Below are 20,369 nucleotides of genomic sequence, written 5' to 3'. Positions count from 1 at the left end.
GACGACAGAGAGAGCACCGGCGACCACCAGCCCGTTCTACTGCCCTTGTAATTGTGTGCCGGCTCCCGAAGTCCCGCCTTCCGGAACGACAGGGTCACGTGGAGTGTGCGCGGTTTTGCCACGCCTCCTGTCGTTTCTTCTCTCTCTCTCTCTCTCTGTCTCGACCCGGTGCCGACCGACCGCGCACACCAAACCGTCACGGCCTCTCGCCCTTTCGATCCGTCGAATTCTTCATCCCGCTTTAGTTATTTACGCGGTTTCTTTCGTCGTTAACGAGGGACATGACACAGGATCTCTAGGGTGGTCTAAGGGGATAGGTAATGCGGTACATAGTCCGGATAGAATTTTGTGGACAGTGAACGAAATGTATCGATTACACGGCAGTTATTGTATAGTTTCAAAATATCGAGTGGAATTTGGGGAGGATTTGGCTGGGCTACGATACGTTTAAAGATCCGATTGGTTAAAGTTGACCGGTTTTGAGTAGCTAGTAGAGAGATCTTCTTCTCTTCTTTAAGATGGTCTACTATTTCGAAAGAATTGTACATCCTTTTAGTCAGAAATATTCTGTTAATTCTTTCATTAAATATAACTTTATTCGGTTTAAAGTGCATTTGCACGTTATATATTCTATTTAAGATATTTGTAGAACCCATAAAGCGTATTTAACTCAGCTTTCACCTGAAACTCCGTCGCTATTTAGCCATGAACTATCACAATGTAAAAAGTGTACGTAAGAAACGCATAAAGCGCACATCGAGAACGTTGATATACATACAATTGTCCCGTCAAACAGCAGGACGCATAAACATAGTAGAAAAAAAAAACAATAATGCCTTGGCACTTGTTCTTCCATTCCTAATGTCAAGGAGACATCGTCGCTTTTCTGCGATGTATCAATCCATCGACTGTCCCTGGAAATAAATTCCTAGGGTAAAAACAAGTTGCGAAAGAACGCATTGTTCGGGCTATGAGATCGCGAGAGGATTCCACGCACGATCATTCGAGCCGATAATTCCATCGTGAGGGTCATTTGAATGTTCGACGTCCGAATAAGAAGCAGATCTGTGTTCGTTTTCTTGTTTGCTCGCGAATAACAAAAACAGCCCCCGCGGTCCGCAATATGGCAGCGGTGCGCTGGCAGATGTTTTTGAATAAGAGTAGCGATCCACCAACGTGAAATGCACCGCTTTCCTTTTATGCGTCGATCGTAAAAACTCGTGACGCGAATACCTGCGTCCAAAAATACCGATAACCCGCCGAGATATCCCATACGTCGAACGTCCCATAAGATTCCGGAGATTACAGCTTTCGTATGACGAGGTAAGATTCGGAGATTCTCTTCTTTGACCTCCTTAACCCTTTTGTTATCGGAAAATCTAGAGACACGTTGTTGGAGACGGTGTTTTATTTGATGAATGGTGGGGTTGTTGAATGTTTGGTGCTGTTGAAAAGGGTGCTCTTAGTTGGAGGGTGGTGTTAAAAAGGTTTAGCGCCTATGGATGTACCTACGTTCTGGTTTAGAAGTTCTAGAATAGGACACCGTTTTTAATAAAACTTCTGTATTCGGGGTAGGTCACAAACTATATATTTTAGTAAAATTGTTAATTATAAGCGTATTAGCACTTATCTTTTTTATGGTATAAACTATCGAAAGAAATAATATTTTTTTGTGTACTTTAAGGGTTCATATTACTAATAATTATCTAAATGTACCCGTTTTAAGATTTTTGTGTATTTCACATAAATTCTTTTAATTCGAGTGCTGTAATTTTATAGGACGTTAACTTCTAAAATTCTTACGTGGAAGTTTGTTTCCCTCGATCTTGATATTATCAACCAGAAAGTCTCCAATCTCGAAAATATTCAACATCATATTAACAATCGAATCAACGACCAAGAATCTTTTCGCGAATCTTACTCTATCACTAGTGATTACTTTCCACGCACGAAGACGCACAGGACTAGTATTCTAACAATAGTCGGAGGAAACCTTCAACGACGCGTTTCTATCCGCTTCGCTTCCAGATAATCGAATAAAGTTCAGAAATCCAATCTACTCGAAGTTGGAGTGGTAGATTGGTACCTACCAGGCCTGCTATGCCTTCGCTAATACGACTTGATTCATGAGTCAAGCACGTGTATCTCTTTCTCCCTTTCGATCTCACCCTGTCTTTTACTCTGGCGCTGTTTTCGCGCGAGACGAGGGGTCAAACGTTCTGCTACATCAGCCCTCGCATTAATGCAGAACCCGGCGTCTCGTTGTGCCCTAAACGTGCCTTTCATCATCTCGTTTCGACGTAATTCGTTTATAATCTGAATTATTTGTACACCAACAAGATAACTTGGGTTCAGTTTCGAAATGATGCCTTCGTGTCTTTCATTCGATGATGTTTTGGTAGTGGAGAGAGCTTTTCGAGTGGTTGAAAGAAAATTGTAGAAAAATATGCTGTGAGAGTAACATGTTGTATTCTTCATATTGGAGTTCTCGATTTTTATTTTACATAAAATTTCCAAAGGTTTTTATTATATTGAACCGCTATTAGGCTAAAGGATAAATTTCAATGTGTAATGAACTTTTTTTAAGAGAATTCTTGTCTTTTTCTGAAACTTGTCAGTATTTGAATGTTTTGATTGTAATATGATTTGTCACTAGTTGGGGATTCATAAATCATAGAATGCCTTATGTCAGCAATGAACAATATTACATTTTGTGTGGATTTTCAATAAAGTTTCTAGAAACTTCTATCATCATATGTTAATTTTGTTTTTTAAATCCGAAGTAGAGAGCATATTAGTAGAGAGAAAATAGGTATATTACCTAATCACAATCAATGTGAAAATCTAAATTTCATATCCTGATTAATATTCGTCCAAAAGACATACATATATATTTGCAATTGTATTGCTATTACGCATTACATAAATAATTCCTATTAGATATCAATTACTGCACAACGTAACCAGAACAAAATAACATATTAAATATGTATAATCATGTTATTACTCTTTTTGCCATAGCGTATTGAAATAGACATACATAATCGATGTTTCTACGATTTCAATGTCATTTTCATACTAATAACTCGTATTTGACGCAATAAAGATCATTGTTATTAACCGATCTTCATGTTTAAACACGTACTTTATTCGCGAACTTATATGAATCTTTAAAGATCAAATTATAAGTAACAAAGTGAATGATATATATATAAAAATACCTATATGCTTGTACAAACAGTTACTATTTTAACATCTTCATTAAATCCCTATGTTTTAGAGTTCTAGAATATTTCCAACACTACAAAATGCCTTCGGTATTCGCGAAACTTTCAAGTAAAATTTTCGAGGATCGTTTCCAGCGACTGCACTATTCACTGGACTATATCTAATGTCCCGATCGCGCCCAAAAAGATCGAAGTTCCAAAAGAGCAATCCTAGTTGAATGCAGTTTGCCAAAACATACTACTACGAAGGCTCGTTTTACACGACAGGTATAAGAGTCTCGAACAGTCTCTTATTACGTGGCGTCTCATTGTATAAGATTTTCGACGACAAGTCCCTTTTTGCAAGAGGCAGCCAGCCGAATTGAAGTATACGCAGACGGCAGCCTTGTAAATCAGCTCGGATGAACATCCTCGCGTAATCCTCGAATAATCCTGAGCTCAGTCGTCGAGCTCCAACAGCCGGCAATATTGGAGAGCTCCATCGTGTATTTTACGGTCTCCTTGGTTAATGACACGTGAACCAACACCGATCTCTCGATTCGATCTGCACGAACGGAACAGCGACCGCGAATTGCGAAATTCCTTGCGCAGATAACACATTGAATACAAGTGTACAGTTAAGTGTGTGAAATCACCACGACGAGGAAGTGAAACTCTGTATGATTTTGACAGAGGCTTGTGGTGGAAATTATGATTATTATTACCTATAATTTTCATTTGGGATTTCGACAAATTCTAATTGGTTTAGTTAATACTTGGAATAGATTTTCTTGGATTTCTATAAAATTGAATTAAATTGATAGTATTCTGCGCTGACACTTTTGAAATTGCATATTTTGGAGATTTTGATTATAATTATAGATTCATTTCTTGTAAGTAGATGAGTAGTAGTAATATATCGCGTTAGCGCTTGAATATATTTTTCTATGAAATCTTAGTATTATTTCGCCATCAAACGAAATCCATCATCAAAGTTGAAACACAGCTGCAAATTTACTTAAACTATCGACCTTCCACAAAAAAAATTACCATTTTCCCACCAAGCCGATTAAAATACTACTCTTAAAAAATCTTAAAGTACTACTTAAAATAAATTAGTTGCAACCAATACAATTTTACGCGGAGTCGAATCTTTACGAAAAAATTTAAGTTAATAAACGTGTAATGATCGAATAAAGATCGTGTAGACCAGATTATCGATACGTGAATGGTTCATGGTTCAGTAACGGAAGTACTGGTCCAAATCGAGTGACGGTCTACTCGCATCTGTCGGTCGAAGTGAATAGCGTTATGCGTTGTTTTGTAATATCCCCACACTCCGATATGGGTTCATCAAAGGAAGAAATGTCGTCGTTCGGCATGTACCGAGCGCCATTAGCTCGGCTCGTTCTGTCCAATTACTTTCATCGAGGCTGACGACAAGACAGGAATCCGCATTCCAAGTCGGGTACTTGAAAGTATTCCGTTCACGAATCAACCTTCTTCGACGATAAATTGTCGACAGATATTGGAAAATGAATATATTTTCTCGGAAAATAATTAACTACTGTATTACTTTGTGCGTGATGCTGGTACATCGTTTGAAACCAGTTTTTTTTTATTGTGAATAACGGTTGTGATGTTCTTTATTCTTATAATTTAAAATTTTCAAGGTAAAATATATTTTTAATTCTTCTTAAGCCAGTGTAAAATATAATAACTTCGCGATTCGAAAATAAGCGACAGATCACAGAAAGCGATAAATGAAGTACATAGCAGAGAAATTATAAGATATATAACACTTTCAAGAAGTCTTCGTATAAACTATGCTTTTTAATGCATCTATGCAAAAATTCAAAAGGAACGTCTCTTGTTCAAGAGTTGGATTCACGGTGGATGTCGGTTGAGACACTGCTTTGTCTCTCTGGTAGCAATTCTACGTTTATTAGGGGCAACAGGACTAGCTGCATCACCGGGACCTTTGTGCGCCGGATGCCGCGATGCGTTATCTCGTGCGAGATACGGTAATAAAGGTATGAGAACACGCAGGTGGCACGTATAACTCATTGCCGCAGTGGATGGTCTTGATGGTTCTCGAACGTTTTCGACGCATCAGCCGACGCGTTCACGAAACGAGGGTCGTTAGAATGGAGTAGACACAACCTTTCTTGGAAATTTGACGACTGACGTTGCGTTTGTCATGTTACTATGGCTACCGTGTTCGTCATACAAGAGAAAGAAATAAAAGATTTTAATCTTACGCTTATATAGTGTCCAAAATAACGCTACTTCGATAAAACAAACGAAGTTAAAGTTGATTTTACTTTCTCGCATCCACCTTTCCCACGCAAAACTCATTAGGAAAACAAATATAATCTCAACGAATTCCTCTATATTCTCAAAAAAAATTTTCTTCTCTCACGAAAAAAAAAAAATGCCTATGCACATCTCTCAAGTGCTAACTTTCCAGAAGAACCGAAAACACAAAACTCTGGAGTCTCATCCCCGTTGCTGCTGCGTATAATTAATGATCAGGCCACTTCAGGCATATACACCGAATCGAATAAACCACCATCCTCTCCGCCTCCCATGTTTTGTTCGAGCTATCGTGATTTCGAGTGGTTCGCGCGCCACGAGAACGATCAAGAGGGTGTTCGAGAACCTATGCAGCCGAAGAGAGACGGGGGGTCTATTATTGTCCGGTGCTTAATCTGTTTGTTGTATACCGGGCTGCTAAGTGGTATCCGTGGTTCTATGGTGCCCTATGGTGTACATAGAGGCGAGCAGCGAGGGGCCCTTGTGAACGCGACACATGTTGTTACATCACGACGCCCATTGTCGAAGCACGCTGCTGCGCAGCCACGATTTCGCTTCGTTGAGAGATGAACGCCGCACGGGGAACACTAATCGCGCACCACTTGACACTCTGCCAGAGACGCAGCTCTTTTTGATCACCGTCCTTTTTCGTTTTTCATCTTCTCTCTTCCCTTTCTCTCTCTCTCTCTCCGTGGACGCTTCATCGAACGTGTAAACATATTAGTCGCGCGAGACTGCTGGCACCCCGTGATACGCTGGAACAGGGGTGTGCCTGTTATTTTAACGACTCACTTTTCGGTCGCGTTGCTGCCGTGGAAGAGTGTGTTTTGGGTGAATGATGGTGGCGAAGTGTTTTCTGGATAATCTTTGTTTTCTTGTTTTATGGGGTAAGTTTGTTTAGTGGCGCGCGTTATGGGAACTATACATATACCTGTGTATGTTTGTTTTACGCGTAATTCTTCGTGACATTGATGAGTTTTGTGAAACGGCGAGATTTTAGCTGGCGAGATTTCGAGATTAAATCAGTACAGATTTTATTACCGATGATTTGTGCGTTTTGTAGTAGCCAAGAGATGCAATCTTTAGTGACATCGCCATGAGACGAAAGGTTCTGTACGTTTTGAAAACATTGTATTTCTAAAGAACATAAATATTAGGAAAATGATCTCAGGAGATAACATAGAATGCACGCGTGTCATATCTGTAGCCAGATTGCAACCATCCAAATAATGAATTCCGTATCACGGCGCGTTCTTATCAGTTACTGGCAATGTTTGCGAAGAGCTTGCGCATTCGTTCTTAGGGGTTGGCTCTGTGCAGCCACCCCCGACTTCTCTTACAATCTCGCGCATGGAATCCACTGGATTCCGCTATGAAATATTCTTACACATTTATAACGCTCTACATATTTAACTTAATATTTGTTCGAATTATCATTTATAACTGCATATAATAATCTTCTGTTATTTTCTAAAAATTCTCACGATAGATGACAATAATTAACCCTTCCTGACAATATTATAAAGTTCTTTAATGAGTTATTAATACAAGCAGCACGCGTTCTACTTAATCTTTCCGAGTTGACGCGACATTTATGGTCCCTGGAGATTTCGAACCGCTTATGTGCTAATAATTAGATTTCCATGTGCGTGCGTTGCACCCTAAAGTCGTCTCCCGTGTTTATTTGATCTCCTGCGTCTCGTAGGGAGCACTCTTCTCTGCTCTTCATAGGAAACTTACCTATTTGTGTGTCGGATATCCTTTGTTGTTTTGCGTTACGCTCATTAGACGTCTATCTTTGTTACTACCGAATATAAGGGTAGCTTAACTTTTTAACTTTGTTTTTGGATACGAAGTCTGAATAGAATTCAGTAAAGTCTATGAAACTTTTGAATAACTTCTATTTGTATATATTCATTGGCAGACCATTTTTCATGAACGCATTAGCAATTTGCGAAACACGTAGCACAATCGTACCGCGAGAAAACGTAGAATTCTACAACTTGGAACTTCAAAGCTAAGCAAATACTTAGCGAGAAAAAAAAAAAAAAAGAAAAAGAAAAACTCCTGACGCTACCAACGTCTTAATTCTTCTATGATTAATATTTTTGTACAAGTACTTTTACTCCTCCCTAATTTCACGCTTCTGTACCAACGATTCTCTCTTAGTTACTTAACAAATATCTGCTGCATTCCACCTAATGGAACGTTGCTTTTAATACCTATACTCTTCTGGCATCGCCGACGAAGCACCCCAGGGAGTACAAAACACATCAAAATCCTCGGCCATCAAATAACTTTTCCCGCTCTCGTCCAACTACCAAGCTATCCAGTCGTGGCATTAATTTCAATGACTGCTTGGTAACACCCATCGCTCGGTCAAGTTCTCGTTATACCACCGAAGAACAAGAAATTCGACGAGCGTCGAATCATCAAACAGATACGATCTCGATGTTGGGGACACGGGTTGACCGCGCTCATTCCGCGTTATATCGAGGATAATTTCATTTGGCGCGCACGAGGACATCGCGACGGCGGCGCTCGTTAAGCGGGAAAAATTGAAAGGCCTGTTAGCCGCGTCCCGGTAAATTGCTTCCTCTCCGTCCTCGTACGGACCCGCCGCCGTCAGCCTCGTCCTTTTTCTACCCTCCCCCTTTTTCGCCCACGAGTTGTTCACGACTCGTTCGAGAGCGCAAGCCCGCGAAGTCCTGGGATCGATTCCCGGCTCAGCAGGAGGCTCCTCCTACCATGACGGCCATCTTGCGACCGGCACCGGTCTCACTATATCACATCACACTTCACTGAATACAGCTTGCATACTTACGGTCAGCCATGCGATCGCCACCCCGACTTTTGTCCCTCTTTCGATATGAATCCGATCATTCCATCCGGGTGGTGGTTATGGATCGAGGCTTAGATAGCTTTCGGCTTCGTTTGAAAAATTTCTGTCTGTGAGTACGTTAACACAGAGACGAAAGGAAGCAGCTTTGCACAGGAGCAAGGGAAATCGTGTTCTCTATCGCTCAGCGTAACGCAACGTTACGTTGTTTTGCTCGTACATGTCACACGTTCGACCAATACGCGCGTTTATCTTTACGATCGCGCTAAGTCTCAAAAACAAGGAATCGGCACCGCATTCCTTCCAGAGAACCGTTTTCCACCTCAGCACAGTGGAATAGGTACATTTAGGTACATTAGGCTTACACTTTTTGGGGGTGGACGTCGGTGGTTTTGAACGAGGCCAAGGTTTTAATTAATGTTTCGTTTGGAGAAGGATTTTGTAAGGAGTTCGAGGTAAGTTTTGCACAGGGATGAAATGTTTGCATAGAAACAAACTGCGATTTTGTTGATCTTTGATTGGCGAAGGAGGTGGTAAATTCACCCTTTGAACGAATATTACTATTTATGAAGGAAATCTGTGAAGATCAACAGTAACATTCTTGTAATTTTTTACTCGTATATACCGTACACGAAAGAATTTTGAGAGTTTGAACATTCTTTTCTTAAGAGTATGAAAGGAAAATTGCAGAAGAACATGATTTATTTGAATCGCTATTCCGGATTCGCGGTTGAGGTGATCCCATGAAGGATGGTTTCCTAAAGCAAGAATTTTTTGTGCAAGATAGGCACTGAAATGTGAACCTGAATGTTATTATTCCCATAAATCGTAACATGGATTTATTACTTCTTCACTTTCAGCTTCTTAACAAGGTTTACGGATTTAATGAAGACATTCGAAGACGTATAAAAATATTTTTATCGTGATAAATAATCATGAATTATGCGATGTTTTATCTGAATCATTTGAGAGGAAAAGTAATTTAGATGAATTTTGCACATTTGCTTAATAATTTTTCAGTCGAAATTATGTTTGGTTATAGTTTTAATAAGCGAGCTTCTAGTGTTTTATATTCTCCTATACTATGTGTATAATTAATATAATAAATAATGAACTATATGTATAATTAACACAATATTTCATCGACATTAAAGGAAAGAAAAATATTTTTTAATTTTGTTTCTCGTTTCAGGTGCTCAAGTACTGCGACCATTTGCACGGGAAATGGTACTTCTCGGAGGTGCGCGCGATATTCTCGCGCCGTTATTTGCTCCAGAACGTCGCCATCGAGATCTTCTTGGCCAGCCGAAGTAAGTCGTGCTTGATTCGTCTCGTTCGTTTTCAAAGGGGGCGGCGGGCCCTTTTCGAAAGGACGCGCATTCCGTTTCTTGCTCGATCGCCTGCGTTATTTCACACGGTGTGATCTAATCTGGCAAAATGGAAACGGAATTTCGAGCTCGCCGCGAGGTGTGCACCCCCGTTTACTTTTTACGCAATAAATATCTTCGCCCGCATTACGGTATCCGTTTTTTCGATACCGATTTATCAACCAATTCCAGTTACACCTGCTGCGCTTCTTGCTTTTAAATATGCATAACATTTGAATGCATTTAGTTTAGCGCATTTGGTTTAGTTTCGTGGCCATGGAGATACGAACTTTCGAGGAAGCTGTGTAAATTAAAGATGTTCAAAATTAGTTGGAAAATTCGCGATAATTTTCGGCATGTTAGGTTCGAAATAACAGTCGAAAACTTTGAAAATAACCAGACTTTTTTAAATACGCACATTGCGGTCGAATGTCCTAATCAATATACATAAATTGAATATAAGATATTAAAATCATACAAACTTTGATACTCTTAATAACTGAAACGGTATGGACGTATTAATTAGTGTTAGGAATATCACAAACAATTTACATATTTTATGAATATTACGCAAAAGCAGCATTAACATATATCAAATGCAGTAATTGCACTCGCAGTAATTAATATTATAGTTGTTCATTATGTTTATTACTTACTCTTCATTTATATCGTTAATCGCAAATGGATCTCGATCAGATTCTGAAATTCCAACTATCTTTCTTACTTAATCTTGAATTAATTTCTTAAATTATAGGACTGCGGCGTACACCATGAATATCACAGTTTTACATCAAATGTACTCGAACGATTTAATTCTGTCCTTGCTCATAAGTATTTTAATAATTACCCCTAATTATTGCTATTGCATAGGAAACGTCATAAAATCCATCATCTTCAAGTTCGTTTATCACGCTTTCTACAAATGTAGATAAATATTACGTATCGATATTTTCACAATGACAATCTTCGATACACTCGTTATTTCACATTCCACGCATTTAATAATACTTCTCGAATTTCAGTTCACAATATCTCCACATTCTCACTGGTAATAATTCTCTTATTCGATCATTAACATCTTCTAGCCATCCCTTTCTCGCGACACACGTACAAAGAGAAAACCTTTCATCCTCGAAGAGACTAACAGAAAGTAAAGAAAAATTACGACAGTACCAAATAGGAGAAATAAGCGGAGCCGTCGTTATCTCGGTTTCGTAAGGAGGTGTTAAAACATTCCTAGAGGACGGCGAAGCATCGGGATACGTAGCGTTTCACTTGAAATATAGTTGTCGTTCTTTCGAACGTCGGTTCGTCGGTGGTGCGCGCATTTCGAACAAACGCGCCGTAGGAATTACCGGTATACCTGCGAGCTCCGTTGGACCCGCAATCCCGCTGATTATTTCTCTCTTGGCCGCAGATAAATTTCACGTTTGGACGTTCCTCGATTCTAATCTGATATCCCCCAGACTTTCGATGAACCGGGGGAATGTCATCCGCGCGTGTTCGTCGTTCGTTATAAAAATTAGTAGAAACGGACACGCATACATTGGCGTTCTCGTTAACCGATGCGCGATTTGATCATATTTATCGTTTTGTGATAAATCTTTGAATGATTAGAAAAGAAATACGAGCGAGTTACGTTATGGTAAAATAGTTTCGTGGAACTTTCACGGATATTTAAAAGATGTAATCTGGACAAAATGATTGGGGAAATATCATCTTGCGGTTTCCTTAGGTAGGAAGTGTCTGTGGTCTTTGATATTGAATACAGGTTTAAAGTCAATTTTTCCGATTTAGGGCAGGCGAGATTATCTTGATGTAATATGCTTGTTTTATCATGACGTGTTCAGTGGATTTGATAATTAGATAAGTGTTCTCAGCATTGTGAATCTATTTATTATATTCTTTATACGATAAATACGATGAATAGCAGTAAATACATAGAATATGGATATTATTTTGTATGTTTTAAGATTTAATTATAGAAAAATATGAAATCGACAGAAGGAAACATTCATCTCTTCCAGGATTTAATTTAAATACACAATGAATTACTCAATTCGCAGATTGTTTTCTTCTCTAAAACCATTATTATGAATGAGTCATATATAACCAAATGAAAGTTATCTTATCTAAAACCATGACCGACTATTAATCAACCTTCAACACGTTCAACTTCTCAAGGCATAAATCTTTCATACAACGTGTATTCTGGATAACAATTATCAAATAAGTTTTGCCTTATTCAATGTTTTTATGTTTTTCACAGAAGAGGTGTATGCTATAAGATGTATTCAGTATGGTTCGCTATTCACACGGCGAAGAAATGAGGTCAAGAAATTTTTTGATTCCCGCGCCTTTCTGTGATCGCGCCTTTTACTATCCTTCTTCGTTGATTAAGACCGACTCGTATATTCCAACCCTGTATTCGAAGTTACATAAATTACCGGCAAGTATTTATGGTAACTGTCTCTTTGCACGCTACTCTTTGAACTCACGAGACTGCTTCAGCGATGCTATTAAAGCCGTGAAATTAAGTCCATCGTATACTCCCTTTTCATATTTCCACGTTTAACCAACTACTAAATTCGTTCTAAATGCCTTTACCATGCGTGTCCTAGCACGAGGTACATTTCGATGAATCATTTCCTTTGGTTTAGCAGAAATATGTATCTAAACTTCCCGTAGTAATTTATAGTATAATGGAACAATGATATTATTGCATGAAACAGGAAACAATTTACGCTGTTAGTGGTTTAAATATTTCTATTACTTTCAAAGAATTTTTGTTTGCTCGGAAGGAAATTTGAATGCGATACCCAATTACGAGGAACTTCAAAATTTACACAGCTTTCTGTATATGTTATAACGAAAATAAGAATCAATTAACGGAACACATGAACAATACGTACGCATAATAGACACGAGTTTTACACTTCACCCGTTTGATCTTCATATTTGGTATGTAGAACAGAAATATTTAAGATTAAAATTCAATTAATCGGCAGATGAGTACAAGCTCTTTCTAAATTCATCTTACAGTATCTAAATCCTTAAATTTAAAATACAAAGTTTCACGATTCCCTCTTTTTCAAATACTTCTTTTCAATTTCAATCTGTTTGCCATCCTTGCGTTCCTCGTTCAACATTCACCCTTACCTCCACGCACCTTCCAAAAATTATCACTTTATTTCTCTCCCGAACCAGACCATGCATCATCCTAGCCTAATTCCTAGAGGCCAGTAACACTCGAGACAATTCCGTATGAGGTACCTTCCTGGCAGAAGAACCGACCGCCAAGGCAATGCGAGTAAGAAACGCATCCTCGCCTGCCATCCTTCCTCGAATGATTGACACACGGCCTGTCTGCTGGATTGGCTTCGCTTATAATCCGCACTTTAACGCCTTTTTGTCCACAGCCTCGATCCTGTTCGCGTTCCCGGACCAGCCGACGGTGAAAAAGGTGATCAAGGCGCTACCGCGAGTCGGCGTGGGCATCAAATACGGGATTCCGCAGACTAGGTAAGGAACCACCGAATCCCTTTCGCCGCCATCTGAATCCGAGGGATCTAGAGGTCTCGAGAAACACGCTCGTCGCATTCCTCCTCTCTTTTCTTTGTCCCCTTCTGTGGGATTCCGCTCGCGATCGGCTCCGGATCTTCGGCCCTTTCTTGTTCGAGCCCGAACGTTAAGATGAATCGAACGATAGAGTTCGATGTTGGAATTATATTGAGAAATACATACTTCGAAGACTAGATGTCGATCGTACCGATGTCCTGATCGTCGTGTCGATAGTTTTGTTGGTTTATTTCGAACTTTATACGATTAAACGATTGGGAGAGTCGTCTTTGTTTTGTCGTGGAAGTTATCTTATTGTTAGGATTCGCGGTTGTTACAGCTGATGTAGGAATTAAATGTGAGCGTTTTTGAGATAAAAGAAGGACAATTACGGAATGTGGAAACCAATTTATCTGAACTCGTTGGGAAACAAGCAGTTGTTTCAGGTATTTCTAGCAAATTATCCTACATGTAAAATTCAGTCGGAAGAAAAGAACAAAACAAGGGATGTGTGTCCTCTTCTACGATACTTTGTGTAATTGCCATTCATACAATACAACTTGATTGACTCCTCGTACTGTCCATGATTTCTCCTTTGAATAATACGAATTCACGTTTGGATAAGTAGATCCAGTTCAACTAATCAGACATTAACTAAGATTTTACTGCAATAAATGCAGTTGTACTGTATTATAATGGTCACTTCAGACAACGAATTAATATGGAGAAACGAGAGGCAGGTCGATTCGTCGAAACGGTTGCGAAGATCCCTGCGCTTTCATCGCGGTCGAGCTTCGGGACAAGGATCCTATCTCGATACCAATACTCCTGTAGCTTGGACGAGGACAGGCGGCGAGAACAGAGGTTCGCGTATCCGCGTTTCGATCCATCCATTAAAGCTCTCTTATACATGGGACCGAGAGAAGGAGAAAGAAAGAGAACCGACGAGAAGGATACGCCGGCCATAAATATACGGAGGCCGAGTCGGACGTCTGATCCAAGGGAGATTCCTGGCCAACAAAAATAATCCGCCGGTATATAAGACGTGCATCCGCGTCGTGACGCTCTGTAGCACGCTCGCGTCGCGGGAAAAATAAATCCGCCTTCGTATCGAAGCGCTGTATTGCCTTTAATATGAGTTGATAAGATAATTGGCAATGATTCGCGATTTTTCTTGGAAATCAGGAATTTTGTTTTTGTAAAAAATGACTTTTCCATTCAGGATTAGTCATTCGTGCATTTGGAATAGATATCTGCGTTTCTCAATTCTGAATTCAAAAACATCTATAATACGTTCACCCGTTAATTCATACATTTCTTAACCAAAAGATTCTAAAACTATAGGATTGAAAGCTAATAGAGACAAGTCAGTTCCAGCCGAGACGATTCTACTCTCTGCAAAATTAAATATATTTAAATTTAGTTTAAGAATTTCGAACTTCCCAAATTGCAATTTTGCAGAATTGAATCTATGTGACTCGTCAGACTTCAGTTTGAAAATAGGATCGTTTTATTTTTCTTTGTGAAATAATCATCTTACATCTCTGATGTTTCCTGAAACGACTCGTCTTTATTACTTCACATTGGATGGAAAATTTTCATAGTTCCGCAAGATTTGTTATTAATGTACGCAACGCCAGAATTTATACATCCGGCTGCAGTCGGATGCTTCTCTCCTTTAATGTCGTCCACCGCGTACCGTCTATTAAAGTCTCTCGTATAAATCCTAAATCAGTGATACTCGCGTTCGTAAAACGCACTTGCTGAATTTTATAGCATTAATATACAACACCAAACTGTATCTTCAGGAAACGAGACCGACTGTTCTTGCGGATAATTACCTTGTGAAACTTTTTCTTCGAGTAACTATGTTCAATGATTTTCAATTTACCTCTATGTCTATTTTGCTATTCTTCGCTACTTTATACTATTTTTCGTATTAGATGCTTTCTCGTTCACGACGATTTATAGCCATCTATAAGCAATGAATAATAAATAATGATATGGATAAAAATAAAAGTCAGATTAGAGTAGGTACATACGTATAAGGTTTCCTTTATACAGACATATCGATCTATGTTCTTGGATAGAGCCTCTTCAGAATTAATCGACAGCTCAGTTTTAGTTAGAAGGTTTCATTATTCAATTGCTTCGTTCTTTTGCTGTTTGAATTGCTGGAGATTGTAAGAGGTAGGAAAATAAAGTAAAAGACAAAAAAGTAAGAGGATTAAAAGATAAATTCGTGCAAACTGAGAAAATACGAATGCTGTCATGATTCTACAATAGAAGCAAAATTGTTAGAAATATTGATATCTAAAAAATCAATCTTAGATGAAACTAATTCTTGTCCAGATGCGTATATACATGGTGGACCATTAATTTATTACGTAAACAATATGAAAAAATTATATCTATCATAGCAGTAACCTATTCAGAAGAATTCATTATCAATTTCGCAATACTGATTTCAAATAAATTTATCATTAAGTCAGTCTCGCATAACAACATACCTATGTATAAATCCACGTAGATAACTTTTCATAAAGTCGTATTAACCGATAGCAATCGTACAGTTGCAGTTTCGATGGATCAATGATAGTGTAAATTTAGTTAGACAGGTATTAATTCATCTATCGTATGTAACATAGTGTGTATCAAACGCTACAATCGTGAATAAGTTGTTACACCGGTTTTGACATCATTTGCAACGATGGATAAAGGATAATCAATTCTAGGATAATAATAATCTATGTCATCGGTAATACCTCCTCTCAATATGAACTTATTATTAATGATATTAATCTTACAAACGTATCGTGTTCGACATTTTGATCGATGAGTTCTCTAACAGGAATATTTAGAATTCGTCCTATTTTTGCAGGAGAGCGTCGATGATGTCACCTCGACAACTAATGAGAAGCTCTAATATGACGCAAAAGTGGCAGCGCAGAGAAATATCCAACTTCGAATATCTCATGTTTTTGAATACCATTGCTGGTAAGTAGAAATTTATACGAAACTTCATTTCTCAGCTTCTGTTCGCACATATATTATAAAGTTACACTGATTAGTTTCGCAAGTATGGAAATCGATTATAATCGTAAAAATCTTCATAAAAATATGATATGGAATCCAATTATAGGAAAAAAGAAAATAAAGCAAAACCTAAAAGTTCACACGTCCACACACGTGATATCTCATTTGATATTAAATGTACATCAAAAAACGGTATCAACGAAACCCTCTAAGCACTTCACCACGTAAAAACCAATACAATAACCGTGATAAAAGGGGAGTTGTTCAACGGCTAAAAAATCATATCGGCTTACGGGTTGCGGAAAGAAAATGCGACGTCTGCGGATGGTCGATAGTTGTTCGATCACGTCGCCACGGTTCAGATAAGATGGAACGAGAGAAATCATAGTAGAGTATGAGTTGGAAAAAGATGGAGAGTCTATGGCTGCACACGGCCGGATGGAATCTGTCGCGGTGTATTAGGGATGTTCTCAATCAGCTCCGTGTTCCGTTAACCACCCCATACGAGTAATCCCCGGCTCGTGGGCCCTGGTAATCCTCTCCCGAGGGACCGGTGTTCTCCGCTTCCCTACGCAGAGTGGAAGCCGCGCCTTTGTTTCTCCGTCGGTTTAATATCGGCTGCCCCTTTTGTGCGTTCGCGTCGTAATCTAAATCACGAAACTCGAGACGTTGGTCCCTTTACCTTTTTTACTGAATCACATTGATCAGCCGTCTCGAGAAGTAGCAAACATCCGCAGCGTACTTGTCACGAAAAACGTAGCGTGGTGTCTGATGAAGTGATAGGAAAGCTTAATAGCGTGACGTTCGATAGTGGAATCATCCGAGGATAATGTATTCACAGGAGGAACGATGTTTATAATTAGAAATTAGAATGTTCTTCTATTTTTAGCGAGCATAAAGCGGAAGATAAGGTTCAAAAGATTCGAGCGTTTGGAAAGTGTCGATGACAGAACATTTCTTCCAAACTCATAATAATTACAACAATCTACTACCAGCAAATTTCCAAATTCTTTTATTTCCAAATTTCCATAAGCATATCCGCTATAAAAGAAGTACTGGTATATCAAATACTATCGATGGATTTTCAAATCCCTATATTTCTAAATTTGCAAGAACTTCGATTCATAAAATTTTAATTATACAAAACTCGAGTCCCAATCTACTTGTGGGAAAACTGATCGTAAAGAAAGTGATAGCACATGCAATCGCGAATTATGTAAACGTAAATTTTACGGTTGCTCACGCGCACGCGCATTGGAATCGCCTGTCTAATGACGAGGATCATCGTGGACGCGTAATTATTTGTACATCGAAGAGAAACGCCGCTAGACGCCGGAGGGTGACCGTGTATTTACGAGCGTTATATATTAATTGTGCGAATAAATAGTCCAACAGGGTAAAGAGGGGTGAAGAAGAGGAGGAGGAGGAGGAGGCGGCGGAGGGCGCGCGCGATCGCGAGCGCAATGCAATTGGGCAAAGCCCGGCGGGAGAACACGTTGCGAAAACGAACCGGTCCTGCGGCCAGGCTCCCGCATACGATCCATTCCTGTTTTTTATTTGCTTTTGTTCGCATCGGTTTATTAAAAATTAATGATAGTAGGGCCGATGTAAATATGATAGGCTGCATGTCCCGATGCAAGCTGGTTCGCGTGGGTGTACACACCGCCGGCTACGCCGCCACCGGTCCATCGGCGTTCTTCCTGTTGATGTTCGCCGGGGAGAATTTCTTTAATTAATTGTTTGCTTGAAAATGATTTGAACTTCTTTTTAATCGTACGAGTATATGTGTGTCTGAAAAGGGAGAGTTAATAAGAGCGTTGAATAACGTGAATGTGGTTTCTGCTGGAACTATCGTGAAGATTTTTAAATACGGGTATACAGCAAGGAGAAATATATATGGTTACATGTGCTAAGATATATACAAACATTTAGATAAATAATACAGTCCGAACAAAATAAAACGGAATTTCTAGTATGGACTATATCACACACGTCGCGTTGCTTGGTTCTGTACTTGTAGTATTTGCGGTCGAACAATAGGTACTTATGGATTGTATCGTTCAAATTTTGCATTGGAAGTACTTAAGAAAGGAGTGTTCACGGTGGAATGCTTATACTGGGTTTCAGGTTTCCTGTGAATTGTACTTTCCGCTTATACCATTCTAGATCGCGATGCCTATCTCGTTTTAATCGACGAGCCGTTCTTAAGTGAAAAACTTTTCTTTGAATGATCTCAATATATCTAGTCTTATAGTCATTGTAATCGGACTATAAGTAATTATGTGTTCTTAATAACAGTACGTTATCGGACTTAGAAAAGCAGATACACGAGGATATTTGATCGATAATTTATTTCATTTAATTTGATCGAAACCAAAACGCTATCACCGATAGTCACAATGTTAAAGACCAACATCAACTTTCTTGCTTGCAGAAAAGAAAACATCAATATTTAATTAACAATCACTTTAAATAGTTTCTCAAAATATATTCTTCAAGCAAATGGGAGACAAGCAGCGTAACGAGGCGAATAGTCGTCGAGTTGAAACCATTTCGCAGGACTTCCTGCCAATTTTTCTACGTAGACCTGTGTCCCTTTAAATCTCGGCAAGTGGTGAGTTAAAAACGAGCCTCTCGTCGCGGCTAGCACTTATTATAACGTTGTTCTGCGAGGGACGAGGGTGGCGGAGCTGGAGTTAGGTAAAAAGTAAAGGGCAAAGGGAGGCGAAGGCGAGAGGGGACGCGCGTGTCGCGGGCATTCCAATGTCGGGAAGCGTTCTGAGAGCGCTCACTCACCGCGACGCTACCATTAATAATCACTTTGATGCATAACGCGGCCTTACTATTATTTACGTCCGACCGGCGGTCGTGCAGCGTCACGATTTACGATGCATTGTGGCCGAGTCTTGTGCACACACTTGCCGACTTTTGCCGCCGAGTCTTTCCTTTCCTCTCTTTTCGCTTCTCTCCTGTTGCTTTTGTTACAAGCCGAATTGAGTACTTCATGCAGTTCTTAGAGACGAATCAGCGGATTCTTCAGAGACTTCATGATTATTCTTGTGTCTGTATGTGTGATGGGAGATTGTAACTTTTCCTTTAATATATTGGAATTAGGTTTCCTTTGGTCGATGTTTATTCAACAAATATAGTATTCTTTGATTAGAAAAATGGGAAAAAGAATAATTGAGAAAGCAAAATTAGATCTATCTCGAACCCGAATCGGCATTTTGAAGATTCACGAAAGTTTGTAATCTTCGTCTTCGCATCCCCTATAAATTATCCTCTGTATTTTCATTCCGCCATTAACACCATATTGTTATCTATCTGACTATGATTTCACTTCGACATAAACACACATACATTAAGTGAAAAATGTCGAGAAACAAAGGAAAATAATAAAAAGAATGTCTCGCTATTCGTTGAAGAAGATATACGCTGCTCAAGAGCTGTTGACGGATCGGTAGATCAAGCAGAACGAAATAAGAAGTACGAATTAAACGCTCGCGTAAACGATCCGACGCGAAGGTCTAAGAGGGTGGGAGGATAGGCTTCGCCTGACAAACTTGCTGACGGGTTTTAATTAGCAACAGGGGAGGAGATTAGACGAAGTCAGGTTCTCTTGCAGCCGCGCTGCCGTCACTAATGCATCTTGGAATGGGATTTCGGGGGTGGAAGAGTGAGACCTCCAGAAGTGACAATTTCAGGAACGATTAGCCGTCACGCTCTGAGTTATGCGCTTACTAAACGGAGCACCTCGCACCCTACGGAACTGTGGCATGCATTTCGTAAAAATAGAATTAGAGGGTCTACGAGTATGCATCCATTCTCTCTCTCTTCCTCTTTTTGTCATTCGTTCTAGTGCGAGGGTGGCGCAAGAAAGAAGAGTGACCGCGGCTGAGCACAACAAAAAATTAGGCCGGTGATTATGCGCATTAAAAGGAATACACCAATGATAGCTTATTTATTTTTGGCCTCGTTTAAACGAGAATTTTTGGTATATGGGACGAGTCCCATACATAGATACATCGTAAATGATATTTAAGTCAT

General features: G+C 39.4%; 1 protein-coding gene across 16 annotated transcripts in view; it reads left to right on the top strand.

Moving 5' to 3' along the window:
• LOC100749771 (neurobeachin) overlaps positions 1-20,369 on the top strand; it is a 418,748-nt gene that overhangs the window by 386,245 nt on the left and 12,134 nt on the right. For all 16 annotated transcript variants that reach the window (XM_033321947.1, XM_024369154.2, XM_024369153.2 and 13 more), the window contains 3 exons: positions 9,554-9,671; positions 13,148-13,250; positions 16,168-16,283. In XM_033321947.1, the coding sequence (XP_033177838.1) occupies positions 9,554-9,671; positions 13,148-13,250; positions 16,168-16,283 (337 nt within the window). The remainder of the gene's footprint in view (positions 1-9,553; positions 9,672-13,147; positions 13,251-16,167; positions 16,284-20,369) is intronic.

The sequence above is a fragment of the Bombus impatiens genome, unplaced genomic scaffold, assembly GCF_000188095.3.
Source record: "Bombus impatiens unplaced genomic scaffold, BIMP_2.2 scf_0543, whole genome shotgun sequence".
Taxonomy (NCBI): Eukaryota; Metazoa; Arthropoda; class Insecta; order Hymenoptera; family Apidae; genus Bombus; species Bombus impatiens.
Note: the sequence above shows the minus strand (reverse complement) of the source record. Positions and strands in the feature narration are given on the sequence as shown.